This window comes from Schistocerca nitens, chromosome 2 (assembly GCF_023898315.1).
Source record: "Schistocerca nitens isolate TAMUIC-IGC-003100 chromosome 2, iqSchNite1.1, whole genome shotgun sequence".
Classification (NCBI taxonomy): Eukaryota; Metazoa; Arthropoda; class Insecta; order Orthoptera; family Acrididae; genus Schistocerca; species Schistocerca nitens.
The window spans coordinates 790,463,415-790,482,515 of record NC_064615.1 but is presented as its reverse complement, the minus strand read 5'-3'; the positions used below and the strand labels follow the sequence as shown (position 1 = coordinate 790,482,515).

Genomic DNA, 19,101 nt, shown 5'->3' with positions numbered 1-19,101 from the left:
GCTGCAACCTACGCCCTACATAAAGCACCAGCCTCGTGACTAGGCCCCTACCGTTACAGATAGTTTCATTTTCCAACTCCCTGGCTCGACTGGTGACGAGCTGCTCACTGGGTTGTCGTGTTGCAGTTGCTCCTGCTGGTTGTGGCGGCGCTGGCCGAGCCAATCCAGGTGCACGAGGAGCCGGACGAGAAGCCCGTGGAGAAGCGCGGCCTGAGCGCCGACGGTGGCTACGCGTCTGCCGCCGGGGACTACGGGGGCGGCGCCGGTGACGCGGGGGCGGCAGCGGCAGCAGCAGTGGCGGACGTGGGGGCGGCGGCGGCAGGCGCTGGTGACAGCTACGCCCACGCCGCGGCGCTCACCGCCGACTACGGCGGCGTCGCCGACGTGGGCGGCTCCCTGGCAGGTGAGCAGCTGCCGCAGAACTGCCAGGAGAGTGTCGTATCTATGAGTGCTCTTTACAGGTGCCCCGAAAATCGTATCCCAGCCTCCTCTTTACGCCACCCCGCTGTATAAATAAGAAGTAAAACATTTACATATGGAGGCTCATAAAAACCGTCCATGAAAAAAAAGGCAGTCAAATAACTATAGATCAAATCTGTGCATGTATAAATAGAAGTCCCCCGCTTGCTTCTAACTGTATGCTCAGGTTAATCACAGTAACTACTGTCGGGATATCGATAGGATTTTAGTTAAGGGTACACTGGTGCACGAGGAAGTTTCGTATACATAATTTATAAATATTTCGTTGAAACTGGTTGAACTATGAACTGTCCGCCGCTGCATTTCCAGAGAGCAGCGAAGCTTGAGTGCAACCCAAGTCGGGCGTGGTGGTCTGGCTCTGGCAGTAAAAAGTTTGCTTGGAAGCTGAAAGGACGCGGGATCGAATACCGGTTGGCCCACGGATTTTCCAAACTGTCTTTCAAACCAGCATTCACATTTCAATTAAGTGGACAGTCGCCAGAAGGAAAAGAGGTACGGATTCCACGTTAAGCCGCAGGTTACCTTTCTCCGGTTGGATAACTACCTAGGGAGACGACTAACTGAAAGATTTGCAAAGGGCCGGCAGGAAACTGTATGTATATACATACACCCTCCTTCTGTACACGTTATAAATTAAAGTCAGTGCCATCTTTTTCTGCCTGTATGTCACAACTAAGCTCGGGAATTGCTGTAAGGATTCTGATACTGTTTACGCAACTATGTACACTGATTCACGAGGAAGGTTCGTGTATATCTTCTATGTACGTATGATAGATTAAATTTCCTCGTAGTGGTTTTGGTCTGTGGATTCGGGTTAATCTCAGGAACTGTTCTAGGGATTGTGATACAGTTTTCATTAAAAGATAGACTTATTTGCAAGAAAGGTTTCTTTATATCTCAACATGTTATAAATAAGTCGTCTGGTTGTAGATACCCATTGCCATCTGTGTGAAGCCGTGATGCATTTCTAGCTAATCATAAAATGCGGGTACAGACACCTCTAAAAGTGGCTAAATTACTGTGGCTGGGTGCCTCCTCAAAAATGATCGACGCACCCAGGCATTTTGCTGACACTAAAACCTCACAATCTTTTAGGTAAGGGAACTGAGTCACAAAATTTAAAACCAAGTACCACACTCGTCTCTGTGTCATTTAAAGTAGAGACCGTGTCCTGCGGAAAACAAACATTTGCACTCTAAGCATCAAATAAAAGAAGCTCAACCAATTTATGCAGCATCGACACACTTGTTTGTCATCTTTGACACAGTAGTGGTACCTCCCTCCACAACAGAAACACTGCTTTGTAGCGGATATCGTCCAAGTTCTCTTCTGTAGTCGACTACCCTCCCGACAAATGTTTTCAGAAACTACTTGAAATCACTTTAATCTATGTTCGATGTTTTCTTTTCTTTTCTTTTTACAGAAAGCTTTACTTGCTATTACCAGCCTCCATTTTGTATCCTCTCCTGACATCGGCAGTCATTTTCCTCCTCAAATAGTAAATGTTCTCTATTCAAAGTTTCATTTAATCAGATTCCCGCTGATGGGGACGAACAATTAGTAAATTGTCCTACAGATCGACTACGTACTCTTTGCTCGCACATTTAACTGAATTCGGCATCGGCCGTGATAGCCCTAAGACTATCTGTCAACTTCAAGCGCAATTCAGGAGTGTTCCTTGATAGCCGGCAGCGGTGGTCTCGCGATTGTAGGCGCGCAGTCCGGAGCCGCGCGACTGCTACGGTCGCAGGTTCGAATCCTGCCTCGGGCATGGATGTGTGTGATGTCCTTAGGTTGGTTAGGTTTAAGTAGTTCTAAGTTCTAGGGGACTGATGACCACAGACGTGAAGTCCCATAGTGCTCAGAGCCATTTGAACCATTTGTTCCTTGATAATAAGGTGCCATTCCTGAAATATCCTGGAGCTCGATATGTAGAAACGGAAGATTTGAACAGCATGATGGATTTCAGAGGTTTACCTCAAACCTTGTAATCTGATGGTAGTTTCTCTTTGCTTGCTGACATTTGCTCTCTACCTTTTCCTTCTGTATTACTTACGCCTATGTTTGCACAGTAGTGCAGTAGGAGCGTACTCTGAAGAGGGTTGTCAGAGTATGTGTCGGTTTTCAACATCGACATCCAAATGAGTTATCTGTAGTTCATTATTAAGTGTCTGGCAGAATGTCCATATTATTTTTCAACCGTTCCACACTCAAAAAGCAAATGCAAAGTGGACACACAATTGTATCCATGTTATCTCTGATACCTCTACTTTTATTACGATGGCCATTTCTCCCTTTTGTTGTTGTAGGCTTCATCCAGAGACTGGTTTGATGCAGCTCTCCAGTTCTTCATTTCCAAGTTACTACTGCAACCTACATCCTTCTGAATCTGCTTAGTGTATTCATCTCTTGGCCTCCCTCTATGATTTTTACCCTCCAAGCTGCCCTACAATACAAAATGTTTGATCCCTTGATGCCTCAGAACATGTACTCACAACAGATCCCTTCTTCTAGTCAAGTTGTGCCACAAATTCATCTTCTCCCCAAATATATTGAGTACCTCCTCATTAGTTACGTTATCTACCCACATAACCTTCAGCATTCTTCCATAGCACCACATTTCGAAAGCTTCTATTTTCTTCTTGTCTAAACTACTTATCGTCCATGTTTAACTTCCATACATGGCTACACTCCATACAAATAATTTCAGAAATGACTTTTTGACACTTAAATCTATGCTTGATGTTGACAAATTTCTCTTCTTCAGAAACGCTTTCATTGCCATTGCGAGTCTACATTTTATATCCTCTCTATTACGACCATCATCAGTTATTTTGCTCCCCAAATAGCAAAACTCATTCACTACCTTGCCTCATTTCCTAATCTCATTCCCTCAGCATCACCTGGTTTAATTCGACTACAATGCGTTATCCTCGTTTTGATTTTGTTGATCTTCGTCTTAGATCCTCCTTTCAAGTCACTGTCCATTCCGTTCGACTGCTCTTCCAGGTCCTTTACCGTCTCTGACAAAATTACAATGTCATCGGCAAACCGCAAAGCTTTTATTTCTTCTCCATCGTTTTTAGTTCACACTCCAATTTTTTTTGTTTCCTTTACTGCTTGCTCAATATACAGATTGAATAACATCGGGGATAGGCTACAACCCTGTCTTAGTCCCTTCCCAACCACTGCTTCCCTTTCATACCCCTCGACTCTTATAACTGCCATCTGGTTTCTGTACAAATTGTGAATAGACTTTTACTCACCGTATTTGACCCCTTCCACCTTGAGAATTTGAAGGAGAGTTTTCCAATCACCCTTGTCAAAAGCATTCTCTAAAACTACAAACGCTAGAAATGTAGGTTTGCCTTTCCTTAATCCATCTTTTAAGATAAGTCGTAGGGTCAGTATTGCTTCACGTGTTCCAAGATTTCCATTTGCTGCGAACGAAAAAATGTTTCATTGATTTGCACTGACATTTCTCCTTATGTCAGTGCAAATCAATAAAACGTTGTGTCGTTGGCAGGACAAAGGTTATGGTTGAAATCTAGCGCAACTGAAATCTAGTAAAAATACACTCCTGGAAATGGAAAAAAGAACACATTGACACCGGTGTGTCAGACCCACCATACTTGCTCCGGACACTGCGAGAGGGCTGTACAAGCAATGATCACACGCACGGCACAGCGGACACACCAGGAACCGCGGTGTTGGCCGTCGAATGGCGCTAGCTGCGCAGCATTTGTGCACCGCCGCCGTCAGTGTCAGCCAGTTTGCCGTGGCATACGGAGCTCCATCGCAGTCTTTAACACTGGTAGCATGCCGCGACAGCGTGGACGTGAACCGTATGTGCAGTTGACGGACTTTGAGCGAGGGCGTATAGTGGGCATGCGGGAGGCCGGGTGGACGTACCGCCGAATTGCTCAACACGTGGGGCGTGAGGTCTCCACAGTACATCGATGTTGTCGCCAGTGGTCGGCGGAAGGTGCACGTGCCCGTCGACCTGGGACCGGACCGCAGCGACGCACGGATGCACGCCAAGGCCGTAGGATCCTACGCAGTGCCGTAGGGGACCGCAACGCCACTTCCCAGCAAATTAGGGACACTGTTGCTCCTGGGGTATCGGCGAGGACCATTCGCAACCGTCTCCATGAAGCTGGGCTACGGTCCCGCACACCGTTAGGCCGTCTTCCGCTCACGCCCCAACATCGTGCAGCCCGCCTCCAGTGGTGTCGCGACAGGCGTGAATGGAGGGACGAATGGAGACGTGTCGTCTTCAGCGATGAGAGTCGCTTCTGCCTTGGTGCCAATGATGGTCGTATGCGTGTTTGGCGCCGTGCAGGTGAGCGCCACAATCAGGACTGCATACGACCGAGGCACACAGGGCCAACACCCGGCATCATGGTGTGGGGAGCGATCTCCTACACTGGCCGTACACCACTGGTGATCGTCGAGGGGACACTGAATAGTGCACGGTACATCCAAACTGTCATCGAACCCATCGTTCTACCATTCCTAGACCGGCAAGGGAACTTGCTGTTCCAACAGGACAATGCACGTCCGCATGTATCCCGTGCCACCCAACGTGCTCTAGAAGGTGTAAGTCAACTACCCTGGCCAGCAAGATCTCCGGATCTGTCCCCCATTGAGCATGTTTGGGACTGGATGAAGCGTCGTCTCACGCGGTCTGCACATCCAGCACGAACGCTGGTCCAACTGAGGCGCCAGGTGGAAATGGCATGGCAAGCCGTTCCACAGGACTACATCCAGCATCTCTACGATCGTCTCCATGGGAGAATAGCAGCCTGCATTGCTGCGAAAGGTGGATATACACTGTACTAGTGCCGACATTGTGCATGCTCTGTTGCCTGTGTCTATGTGCCTGTGGTTCTGTCAGTGTGATCATGTGATGTATCTGACCCCAGGAATGTGTCACTAAAGTTTCCCCTTCCTGGGACAATGAATTCACGGTGTTCTTATTTCAATTTCCAGGAGTGTATTTCGGATTTTAAATACATTCCATCCCGACTCGTTTATCATATCTCCAACTCACATCGTGCAGCAGTACTCTAGAAGATGATGCAGTCTTTTAGTAGTGTTCTACCAGTAAAACATCGTTTTCCGTTATCTTTACCTTCAGCAGTACGCGATGGTTCCAGTTGAATTTGATATTAATTGTAATCCTTTGGTTTTTAGTTTAGGTTCAGCTGCCACTTTTTGCGCCATGTAGAGATCTTTTGAAATTAGTGTTGATGTACCGATGACATTACTAGACGGAACATGCATCATCATCATCTGTAAATAATCTGAGAGGGATGCTCAAATTGTCTCTTAAGTCGTTTCATAGGTATAGCATAGCAGAGGGTCAATAACTTTTTCTCGTGGATTAGTTCGCTAGACGACTTTATGTCCCCTAGTTGTACCAAATGAGAGGAAATAACAAATCCCGTCGCTGAATTAAGACGATATTCGATACGCATGAGATTTGAATTGAAACTATTTGTGACGAACTGTTTCTGAAGGTTTCTAGAAATATAGAAATATCGAATCAAGTCTAGATTCCCTGTCGATAGCATTGATTACTTCACATGAGTAAAGAGACACTTGAGTTTCACGAAAACGGTGTTATGCGAATGTGTCTGGTTTTGTGTCAATAAATCTCTCCCTTCAATTTCATAATACTGCAACACAGTGTATGTTCCAGAGTCCTATTGCAAATCGATGTCATTTATATGGGTTTATAATTCAGCAGGTTAGTTCTATTTTGTTTCCGGTGTAATCGTGTGACATCTGCTTATGCTGAATGTGACATGCTCTTCCAAGGTCTTGCACTTAAATAATTAGAGTTATCCCCCCTTTTTTCTTCTATAATTCTCTCAGTAAAGAAACAAACTTTTGCTCAATGACAAATCGAGTTCCACAGAAGGCAACCCCCTACGACCACATGAACTTGTCTTTACGTTGCAGCAGTCCAAACGTGTCTCTCTATTGAATTGACTCAACATGACTCACTATTACTTCATCTCTTCCCTCTCGACAAGAGGTGCAACATAGATAGTAGAACTGTAAGCAAACACTGCCATCATTTACTTATATGGAGACAAAAATATTTAAATTTGCTTAACACAATTATTTACGTAAATATTACAAAATTTTTACAATAAAATTACCTGTATCAAATCAACACATGTAAGTTTCTTGTTAAGTAATTACAAAACTGTTCAGTTCACATCAAATGAAAGCAGTAGTTGACAAAGTATATCGCTCACATAGAAATCGATTTCTAGAGATATTATTTTTTTAAGGTTCCATATCCCAATCGGTAGAAACGGACCCCTTACAGGATCACTTCATTGTATGTTACTGGCCGCTGTGGACGATTGGTTCTAGGCGCTACAGTCTGGAACCGCGCGACCGCTACGGTCGCAGGTTCGGATCCTGCCTCGGGCATAGACGTGTGTGATGTCCTTAGGTTAGTTTGGTTTAAGTAGTTCTAAGTCTCGGGGACTGATGACCTCGGATGTTAAGTCCCACAGTGCTTAGAGCCATTTGAACCATTTGAACGTTGTCTGTCCCTCTCTGTATGTCCATCTATTCAGATCCATTTCTCAGAAACAGGAGGAAGTATCAAGTGGAAATTAACGTCAAATACTAAGGTCTACTGTCCTTTGTGGTGTACAAAATTTAAGCTTTTAACTGAATGCAATCAAAGTATATACTATGTCACATATTTTGATACTCGCAGCCTCACTCATCATAACGTGTGGATTAACCGTATATACATATTAATTTTTCACGGAGTGCACACTTGTCCGATTTTATACTATAAATGAAAATATCGATACCCAATGGTATCGAGATTGATACCCACCGGTATCGAAGGTTTCGTAAAGTTCATTCTACATGTACATCTAGATCTACATCCATACTCCGCAAGCCAAAAAAATGGTTCAAATGGCTCTGAGCACTATGGGACTCAACTGCTGTGGTCATAAGTCCCCTAGAACTTAGAACTACTTAAACCTAACTAACCTAAGGACAGCACACACATCCATGCCCGAGGCAGGATTCGAACCTGCGACCGTAGTGGTCGTGCGATTCCAGACTGTAGCGCCTTTAACCGCTCGGCCACTCCGGCCGGCCCGCAAGCCACCTGACGGTGTGTGGTGGAGGGTACCTTGACTACATCTCTCGGTTCTCCCTTCTATTCCACTCCCGTATTGTTCGTGGAAAGAAGGATTGTCGGTATGCCTCTGTGTGGGCTCTAATCTCTCTGATTTTATCCTCGTGGTCTCTTCGTGAGAAATACGTAGGAGGGAGCAATGTACTGCTTGACTCCTCGGTGAAGGTATGTTTTCGAAACTTCAACAAAAGCCCGTACCTAGCTACTGAGCGTCTCTCTTGCAGAGTCTTCCACTGGAGTTTATCTATCATCTCCGTAAGGCTTTCGCGATTACTAAATAATCCTGTAACGAAGCGCGCTGCTCTCCGTTGGATCTTCTCTATCACTTCTATCAACCCTATCTGGTACGGATCCCACACTGCTGAGCAGTATTCAAGCAGTGGGCGAACAAGTGTACTGTAACCTACTTCCTTTGTTTTCGGATTGCATTTCCTTAGGATTTTTTCGCTGGACTACATGGTAGGCGCGCGCCGTGTTCACAGAGCAGAACGCGGTGGGCGACGTGGGCTTCGCGGGCACGGCGGGCGGCGAGGGCCTGGGCAAGACGGTGGAGAAGCTGCGGCCGTACGCGGTGCCCGTGGTGAAGGTGGTGCGCGTGCCGGTGGCGGCGCCGGTGCCCGTCGCCGTGCCGCACGCCGTGCTGGTGCCCGTGCCGCAGCCCGTGCCCGTCCACATCCGCGTGCCGCTGCCCGTCCATGTGCCCGTGCTGCGGCAGGTGCACGTGCCCGTCGAGAAGCACTACCCCGTCGAGGTCGAGAGGAAGGTGCGTGCCCCCGCTTCTGCCTTCCGCCCACACCGTCTCAGCACCGTTACATTCGTTCTTCCTCCACAGCATTGCTGCAAAATCAAATCCAAATACACTACATCTACATACTCCGCAATCCACCATACGGTGCGTGGCGGAGGGTACCTCGTACCACAACTAGCACCTTCTCTCCCTGTTCCACTCCCACACAGAACGAAATGACTGCCTATCTGCCTCTGTACGAGTCCTAATCTCTTATCTTATCTTTGTGATCTTTCCGCGAAATGTAACTTGGCGGCAGTAAAATTGCACTACAGTCAGCCTCAAATGCTGCTTCTCTAAATTTCCTCAGTAGCGATTCACGAAAGAACGCCTCCTATCCTCTAGAGACTCCCACCCGAGTTCCTAAAACATTTCCGTAACGAAACTTCCTGGCAGATTAAAACTGTGTGCCAAACCGAGACTCGAGCTTGGGACCTTTGAATTTCGCGGGCAAGTGCTCTACCAACTGAGATACCCAAGCACGACTCAGCACTTGCCCGCGAAAGGCAAAGGTCCCGAGTTTGAGTCCCCGTCCGGCACACAGTTTTAATCTGCCAGGAAGTTTCATATCAGAGCCACACTCCGCTGCAGAGTGAAAATCTCATTCCACATTTCCGTAAAACTCGCCTGATGATCAAACTTACCAGTAACAAATCTAGCAGCCCGCCTCTGAATTTTTTCTATGTCCTCCCTCAATCCGACCTGATAGGGATCCCAAACGCTCGAGCACTACTGAACAATATGTCATATTAGCGTTTTATAAGCGATCTCCTTTACAGATGAACCACATCTTCCCAAAATCCTACCAATGAACCGAAGACGACTATCCGCATTCCCCACAACTGCCATTACACGCTTGTCCCACTTCATATCGCTCTGCAATGTTACGCCCAAATATTTAATCCACGTGACTGTGTCGAGCGCTACACTACTAGTGGAAAATTCAAACATTGCAGGATTCTTTTTCCTATTCGTCTGCATTAATTTACATTTATCTATATTTAGAGGTAGCTGCCATTCTTTACACCAATCCTGTACAACTCATCTTGTATCTCCTACAGTCACTCAATGACGACACCTTCTCGTACACCACAGCATCATCAGCAAACAGCCGCACATTGCTATCCGTCGAGCTGCAGGGTCAAAATGCCATTGGCCCCTCTGACAGCGAACAACTCGTGGCATGATCATAATAAAGCTCTAGCATAATGTCTTTCCCTCATTACAAAAATTTATTTGGAAGTGCACGCACTTTTAAATACAGCCAAATGGTTTCTTCCAGAAGATAGCTCAACTCATAAGTTTATATCTATAGACCTCTACTTGAGCTCTGATAGCATCTCATTTCTTTACTTTTTCTCTCTCTCTCTCTCACACACATACACACACACACACACACACACACACACACACACACATATGCACACACACACACACCACATACACACACATTCTCTTTACGAATAACGTAATTTAGGAATGCTGCTCTCACAATGGCACCCATTCAGGAGAAAACGCGACATGTTTTTCGGATTCGTGGAACAGACCTGCAGTGAGAGACTACACTGTTGATAACCCTGCAGACCACATTTCAATGCAGTCCGACAAAATGGAACGGTGGCTTTTCTAGAGGAAACAGCTGCATTTCCATTCGTAAAACATGTTGCTATTGCAAGCTGCGTAGTCAGATGCTACGCGCAGTCGTGATGAGTTTACTAGAAACCCTGGAATGAATCAGTTGCCATGACTACCTTAGTAAAGTTTGTTTTTCCTCTGAAGCGACTTTTTACTTCACCGCGAAAGTAAATAGGCATAATGTCCAGATCAGAGGTTCGGAGAATCTATACATTGGGGTATACCAGATAAGGGACAGCCCTATAGTGAATGTGTGGTGTGACTTACTTCACTAGTATTGTTGGATTATTTTTTCACCGAGCGTACAACAATGGCAACAGTTTAGTGGAACATGTGTAAACTCTACGCTGCTCCTCAGTCACAGGCATTACAACTTTTCAGCAACATGGTGTACCGCGACATTGGGGGTTATTTGTTCGCCAGTTTTGGATGAAACCTTTCCTGACAAATGGATCTGAAAAGTACACCACTGCACAGGGGCAGCATAACGTCTATCCCTGATTACAAAAATATATTTCTAAGGAACCATGTCTGATACAGTTATGTGGTTCCAACTCAAATTCAAAAAACTTGATGGATCCACTTCCACACAACCTCCGTTGGCTGCGCGTAAAAATGGGAATGAGTGTTTGGCGTCATTGGCCGGGAGTCCCCTTGCGGTGCAGGGCTTATTACAAGCGACGCCACATTGGGCGTCCTGCGAGCCGGATAGGGATGAAACGATGGTGAACACAACACAACATCCAGTCCCTGAGCGGAGAAAATCTCTGACCCAGCCGGGAATCGAAACCGGGCCCCGTAGGACGGCAATCCGTCAGGCTGACCACCTTTTTTTTGTCGTTGTGTACGTCACATGACATCCGTTAAAGTTCGTTTATTGATCCTTCCACTCATTTTTTTTTATTACATAGGCTAACCAGCTCTCTGACCGAACACGCTGAGCTACCGTGCCGGCACCACTCAGCTATTGGGACGGACTGCTGCGCGTAGAAGGTCTATGGGACACTCAATTTCTCTCCACGTATTTTCCAACATCTCTTCGATCAGTGCTTTGACAGTACCTTCTATTCCTGCTGTAAGAATCTGCACATTAGGATTGTTAAACTGAACACTTTGTCCTTAATGTACCCCCATAAAAACTGGATTAGGTTTAGTGAAGGTGATGGCCACGATGCTGTACCGACTTCATCGATCCATCTGTCAGGAAAGGTTTCATGTTGTCGAAACACTGTCCACGGTTGTAATCCCTGTAACTGCGATATAACGTAGAATTTGAATATGCTCAAGTAAACTGTTGCGATAGTGCCTGACTCAGTGATGAATAATCGTACAATACGTGTGTTGTGCCCTCAGCCACACTACACATTCACTGTAGGGCTGTCCCTTACCTAGTGTACCACAATATACGGGTTTTCAAATCTCTGATCACTACGGTATGCCTATTTACTTTCCCATTGATTTGGAAAGTTGCTTCAAAGGAAAAACAAGATTTATTAAGATAGTCATGGAAATGCTTCATTCCATCGTTTCCTAGCAGACTCAGCTCGACTCGGCGTATCGTCTGGCTACGCAGCTTGCAGAAGTGACATATTTTACAAATGGAGATGCAGCCGCCTCTGTAAAATCTCCACCACTGTGTTGAGGTATGTATGACTCCTTCTCTACAAAAATCATATTTCCGTTTGCACCGACTGCACTGAAATATTCTAGTCACGTATCAACAGTGTCGTCACTCGCTTCAGGTCTGTTCCACGAAACTGAGAAACATATCGTATTTTCTCTTGTACGGACGCCATTATGGGAGCGTCATTTCCAAATTACGCGCCATGTAAAAAGAGAGAGAAAGAGAGCAAAGAAATGAGATGCTATCAGAGCTCATGTAGAAGTCTATAGAAATAAACTTATCACTTAAGCTACCTTTTGCACCAACGCATATGGCTGTATTTAAAAATGTCCGGGGACTGATGACCTCAGAAGTTAAGTCCTATAGTACTCAGAGCCATAAAAATATCCCTTAAAAATAAATTTTTGTATTCAGGGAAAGACATTATGCTCGTGCTGTACTATGATCATGCCAAGAGTTGTCCGCTGTCCGAGGGGCGAGCGGCATGCTAAGACGAAAGTGGAACCTGAGGATGCTCTTTCAAATTACTGTTCACCTCATAATTTATAAAATTAATCACTTTATTAAATAAATGTGTTACTCATTTGATTTTTGAAGCAAATACCCTAGTAATATCCCCACATGTAGTCGTTGGAGGTAGTAACTTTAGAAAGATTTACTCAGGTACTTATCTACGTACTGTGAATGATCAATTGGCCTTTGGTCCGTAAAACAGAAATAAAATGACGTAGTATGTTACAGTTATATGTTAACTGCATCAGGTGAAAAGCAAGAAAATCATACAATATTCCAGAACATTTTAAATAAGAGACTTTTTGACGGTGTGCCAAATTCAGCACCGTATTGAGCGAAATACAAATCAACACTGAATCACGAGTCCACAGGCCGTATGATATTTTTAAATTGCTGACATGACAATGTACATATTTTCATTCTTTGTTATCACCTCAATCTGAATTGGTATGGTGGTATAATATCATTACAGAATTCTCGCGACAGATTCTTGGCATTACTTAACTAACGCAATTACAATAATACCATGTTGTTAACATTTCTGTTCCTGCACAGCTGCATTGCTTCATGTCTCCTACCACTTCTGTTCCTTCTCTTAACCCTCCAAAGTTCATGCGTTCTTATACCACATCTTCTGCAATCCATCTGCTTTCAGTTCCCTTACTTAGAAAATCTGCTTATTAGTCTTATTTACGAAATATGACCAGTAACGCCGATCGCCAACATCTTAAAAAATTTTTACGACGATACATTACTTAATCAAGCTTAAGAAAGTTTAGATTACTACACCTATTTTTCATTAACTGATTTAATCAAATGCTGAGCCCGACACCATCACCTGTGACGCCCCAAACCCCGCGCTGGGGAACGTAAGTAACATACGAATAATGTTGTTTTTAAAATAGTTTACAGTCCGACACAGTCACATAATATTTGAAATATAAATGCCTGCTTCGCCCGTCCTGACGTCTCAGTCGCTATGAAAGGGTCTATGACTCGCAGAGTTCGTTTTAAAATCGTTTATTGTCCGATGTAATCGTATAAATATGCAAATGGAGGTCGCTGGTTTCGGACATCACTGCTCATTTCAGAGAAAATAATTCTCCCACTGTGCGGGAATTACTGCTTTCTCGTACGATCTGAAGCTGGTTATTGGCAGACTTTTCCTTCACAACTGAACTTGATAAAAGATAGTCGCCATCTGTTCCTCCAAAATTGTTCTCATTTTTCACGTGCGTAATTCAGAAGCAACAACTAAGAATTCGCAGGGATAAACCGATACCGTTTCTAATGGGATATGACCTACTACTCGTAGACATTTTTTCGAGAATGTATACCTTTACCATCAGTGCTTTCATTATACAGGTTTTCTTCGTTTAGACAATTATCGTGACGGCCCATCTCAGCACTTGTTTAGTAGGATAGCCATTTTAGGACTTTTAATACAGATATCACGCTGCTATTTTCTTTGTAATCGATTTCATTATCGAGGTCATTAGCACAAATTCCGGTGACAGAAATCTTCAAGTAACTATGTCTTCTCCTAAACTGAATATTTCTTCCACTAATAGCATTCAAATCGACTACATTCGTGTCGAAAACAACTCAACTACAGTGCATTAGAAACTTGGTTATTAATTTGGATACTTTACAGATCTATGGAGTGGGCAGTAAACGTATTTTTGTGACAAAATTATCGCAGCGGTGATGAATATGTAAGCTATTAAAAACGATTTGAAAAAATACGTAGGTCACACTAGCCACTGACTGCGCTTCTCATATCAAATTTCAGCCATTCTGTTCGTTTCACATTCAATGTTGGTATCAACTTTGCTATTATCCTTCTTCTCCTAGTTCCCAATACAAGATAAAATGTGTTTTCATGTATCATGTTTTTTCACATATCATTATATTTTCATATACATCCGTAGCGTACTGGATGAGTGAGTGCAACTGCACTTTTTTCTGTTTGTTCACAGTTGAAAGGGATAGACTTTAGAACTTTAGAACTCAAATATTTCGGAGTAGTACAATAAACAACGTGTCTGCTCTATTAGAAACAATTTTACAAACGAGGTTTGTTGTAGAGCTTCAGCAGCTTTGTAGCGGTGTTTATACATTTTTATAATTCTATAGGATATGAGATGTTTGGAAAAAGTATTTACGTGAACTTCTCTGATTGTGGTTGAACTACACTACTGGCCATTAAAATTGCTACCCCAAGAAGAAACGCAGATGATAAACGGGTATACACTGGACAAATATATTATCTAGAACTGACACGTGATTACATTTGTCGCAATTTGGGTGCATGGATCCTGAGAAAGCGGTACCCAGAACAACCACCTCTCGCCGTAATAACGTCCTTGATACGCCTGCGCATTGAGTCGAACAGAGCTTTAATAGCGTGTACAGGTACAGCTGCGGGGATCGAATGAAGGGTAGAGCCACGGGTCGTAACACATCTGAAATGTAACGTCCACTGTTCAATGTGCCGTCAATGCGAACAAGAGGTGACCGAGACGTGTAGCAAATGGCACCCCATACCCACACGCAGCGTGATACGCCAGTATGGCGATGGCGAATACACGCTTCCAATGTGCGTTCATCGCTATGTCGCCAAACACGGATGCGACCGTCATGATGCTGTAAACAGAACCTGGATTCATCCGAAAAAATGACGTTTTGCCATTCGTGCAACCAGGTTCGTCGTTAAGTACACCATCGCAGACGTTCCTGTCTATGATGCAGCGTCAAGGGTAACCGCAGCCATGGTCTCTGAGCTGATAGTCCATGGTGCTTCAAACGTCGTGGAACTGTTCGTTCAGATGGTTGTTCTCTTGCAAACGGCCCCATCTGTTGACTCAGAGATCGAGACGTGGCTGCACGATCCGTTACAGCCATGCCTGTCATCTCGACTGCTAGTGATACGAGGCCGTTGGGATCCAACACGGCGTTCCGTATTACCCTCGTGAACCCACCTATTCCATATTCTGCTAACAATCATTGGATCTCGACCAACGCGAGCAGCAATGTCGCGATACGATAAACCGCAATCGCGATAGGCTACTATCCGACCTTTATCAAAGTCGGAAACGTGATGGTACGCATTTCTCCTGCTTACACGATGCATCACAACAACGTTTCACCAGGCAACGCAGCTCAACTTCTGTTTGTGTATGAGAAATCTTTTGGAAACTTTCCTCATGTCAGCACGTTGTAGGTGTCGCCACCGGCGCCAACGTTGTGTGAATGCTCTGAAAAGCTAATCATTTGCGTATCACAGCATCTTCTTCCTGTCGGATACATTTCGCGTCTGTAGCACATCATCTTCGCGGTGTAGCAGTTTTAATGGCCAGTAGTGTACTTTCTCATTTGTTATTATTTCAACCATTCTCAGTTATACCAGTCACGTAGTGGTCATAGCTACTGAACTACTGATGAATTTCGTATTGTAGCTTCTTAGCTTCTACCTTTTATTATGATCGTGCTTCTTTAATGTGGTTTTGCATAACTCCTTATACGATGTTTGGGTTCCACCAATTTGTCTCCCTGCTCATCCCCAAAGGAGACCTGACGTTCACAAGAAAAGTGCCGTGAAGCTCCTGTGAGTGACTAGAGCGGACCCCTGTTGACAGGTGCCGTACGCGGTGGACAAGCCGGTGCCGATCGCGGTGGCGCGCCACGTGCCGGTGCCCGTGCCGCAGCCCTTCCCCGTGCACGTGCCCGTCTACAAGCACATCTACCACATCCCCAAGCACCACGAGCCGGTGCTCCACCACGCACCGCACCACCACCACTGAAGCCGCCGCCGCCGCTGCCGCTCCCAGCTGCCGGTGCCTTACCACACTGCCCATAGACTGCTTTAACTGTTGTTGTTGTTATCTGTTTCTCTGTTGATACATTTGTAAGTGATACAACTCTTTTGTAATAAAATGTTCACAACCGTCTTCCTGTACATCATTTAACATACCAGATGGGTATTCATGACACACAATTTCCTCTTATTGTTGCTACTTCGACGCACTGGTCAACTAGAAGTATACACTCTATGTTCTGGAAACAATCATCAATGGCTTAAATCATGAGTTATAAACGAATTCTAGGGAAGAGTGTTCTAACAATCTGTTGGTGACAAAATGGCTTGTATCCTTTACTAAGACATTTAATATGGCATTTCAGCAGGGTCGTAAGTATCAATTTTATACACAGGCATTAAATAGTCCGCCATTTTAATATTGTAAATTGGATTGTTACGGATGATTTTTAGGAATGGAAAATTTTTTGGAGAAGGTATTCAAACCTAATCTACTGTTGTGCAGACTTACTTTGCGAAGTTCAGTATAGAAACGACTGTCCAGGGCAATTATGGACTCGAAGTGCAGGATGCATGGAATGAATAACGTTGATACATTCTACGTTTAGTTTCTTACGAGGCAACAAAATTATTATAGCAGGTAGTTTACATTGATTATAAGGTAATGATAATAATCGACAGGCTGTATCTGTGGCCGAGCTGTTCTAGGCGCTTCAGTTCGGAACCGCGCTGCTGCTACCGTCGCAGGTTCGAATCCTGCCTCGGGCATTGATGTGTGTGATGTCCTTAGGTTAGTTAGGTTTAGGTAGTTCTAAGTCTAGGGGACTGATGACCTCAGATGTTACGTCCCATAGCGCTTAGAGCCATTTGATTTTTGATAGGCTGTAGTTATCGGAGGGGACCTCTGGTCAGTACCTTCCCACTGTTAACTACACGGGGTAAATAGCTTCAAACATCTCTGCTGAGGGTGCGGGATGTAAAATTAGGCCTGCAAAAGATCTCTCAAGTGTATCATATTTCGTTTTGGTGTTCATAAGTGTCCACATGAAAACGAAGCCAGCAAAATTGATGTGTATATCTGCGTCAAACACAAATATTATTTAGCGTGCTGGACAGTAAATTTATTTGCTCCTCCTAACATCTTTTTTCATATCACTGTGACTGTTTGGCGGAATTGTGCACATTACATTTGCTAGGTATGATATCGAGTAACAGCTCTGTAGGGTTATGTGTACATCTGATGGGGGTTGTGTTAAAGCAAGAACCTCTTTTTACATGAATGATTTTTACTTCATCCTACTTGTCTACCACGATAGACTATCATGATATTGCACCACTGCTTTAAATGTTTAGCAGATCCTGACTTCAATTAAATTGCTACGCGAAGTATAAAACCACTTCCCCCCGTCCATTCCTAGTTTTATGCTGTGGATGTATGGAGGCATCGTAATCTTCGGAGATTCCTGGTTCAGTCTGTGGGAAACAGAGAGCACACCCCAACAGTACTTCCTTATAAGTAAATGTATACGTCAGTAATAGTTCCGCAAACGAACGTAGGAGGAAGTTTTAAAATGGAATAGATTTGCAGAGCTATCCTAACGATTCCTAACAAAACTGAAAAAACACAAAAATAAGTTAAATGATAATGAAAATGAGGGTTATATGTATCCAGAGGAAACAAGTGTAGCACATAAACAAGGATATAGAACTTATACACTAACATCTTGCTAAAATTATACTTAAATCAAATAGTAGGAATACAGAGGCAGCGCGACACTCAATTAGCTTGATGTTAAGCCGTATCCACAAAAACCTACCATTCAAGAACGTATGTTGTTTCTGCATCTTGGTAATGTTCCAGAACATTTTTTTTTTCAAGTCGGAATGTGTGTGCAAATTAAGTAACATCAGTTCCCTCATCGTTCATAAGTATGCAGTAGAAAATAATTGATAAAGTTGAAGATGAAACAAATGTAACTTAGCAATATGATTTGATTATTGAGTTCAATAGAACACGAGTTGAGCGCGAAACTATTGTAAGAGAGAGCTGCTGTCAGTTATGGTAACCTTATTACTGTTTTTATTGTTATTATCTTGAGATACATAAATGACAAATACGAAAAACAGAGTAACGACTGAGAAACTGCCATCTGCATTGAGGTTTTCATTACGCTAGTTAGAGACTAATGGACATAATTCTCCCTGCCGTTAGCTAGACGAGCATTACACTGTTGGATACTCAGTTCAGTACTCTCTTATCTCATACTACTGTATGACGAACAGCTGCTGTATTAAGTACTTTGGCAAACATTTGAGAAGAATGAGCTATTCCCAAAATGATAAGGGTAAATGTCAGAAATGGTGCTACATCGTTTTCTTACAAAATGAAAGGTACCACAAAACAAGTACTAATGCCTACATATTTTGACTAGTAATTTACTACTGAAACACAAACGCTGGAAATAAAACATCTGCTAATTTTCTGGGTCTACTTGGAACACTAACGAAAACAAATCAGCAGAAAATGTCTGTATTCTGCTAAATGACACTGACCAGAGATTTATACCAATATCACTTTATTCCTGTGTTCATAATACCTTTAGAAGGTATTTCTTCAAAGAATTACTTCCCTGAAATGATGACTAGGAAAATTTCGTCTACGACAAACGTCTCCTAGTTAGAATATACTTTTCCACGAAAAATTCTCTTACATTCTGTACCTCCTGTTATGTCTCAGGCTATTAATAAAGCGTTTCTTGATGTTCCGCTCCTTCTGAGCTATAGTATAGCCTTTTGTATACAATAATTACGCATACGGAGGATATGTTTTACCAAAATTTTCCGCTGAAACGGATGCAGGCTATTAATAAAGCGTTTCTTGATGTTCTGCTCCTTCTGAGCTATAGTATAGCCTTTTGTATACGATAATTACGCATACGGAGGATATGTTTTACCAAAATTTTCCGCTGAAACGGATGCTGTGACAGGAAAGCCGAGACGCTCCAGTGGGCTGGTGTCTGTGGACGAGGGGAAGAAAATGTGCCACGAGTGGCATTGACCTC

General features: G+C 43.9%; 1 protein-coding gene across 1 annotated transcript in view; it reads left to right on the top strand.

The window, feature by feature from the left end:
* The window catches only part of LOC126235335 (valine-rich protein-like), a 39,028-nt gene extending 23,003 nt beyond the window's left edge, over positions 1-16,025 (top strand). Inside the window, exons 2-4 of the mRNA XM_049944057.1 lie at positions 127-223; positions 8,146-8,426; positions 15,861-16,025. Coding sequence (XP_049800014.1) covers positions 127-223; positions 8,146-8,426; positions 15,861-16,025 — 543 coding nt within the window. The remainder of the gene's footprint in view (positions 1-126; positions 224-8,145; positions 8,427-15,860) is intronic.
* The last annotated feature ends 3,076 nt before the right edge of the window (positions 16,026-19,101 follow it).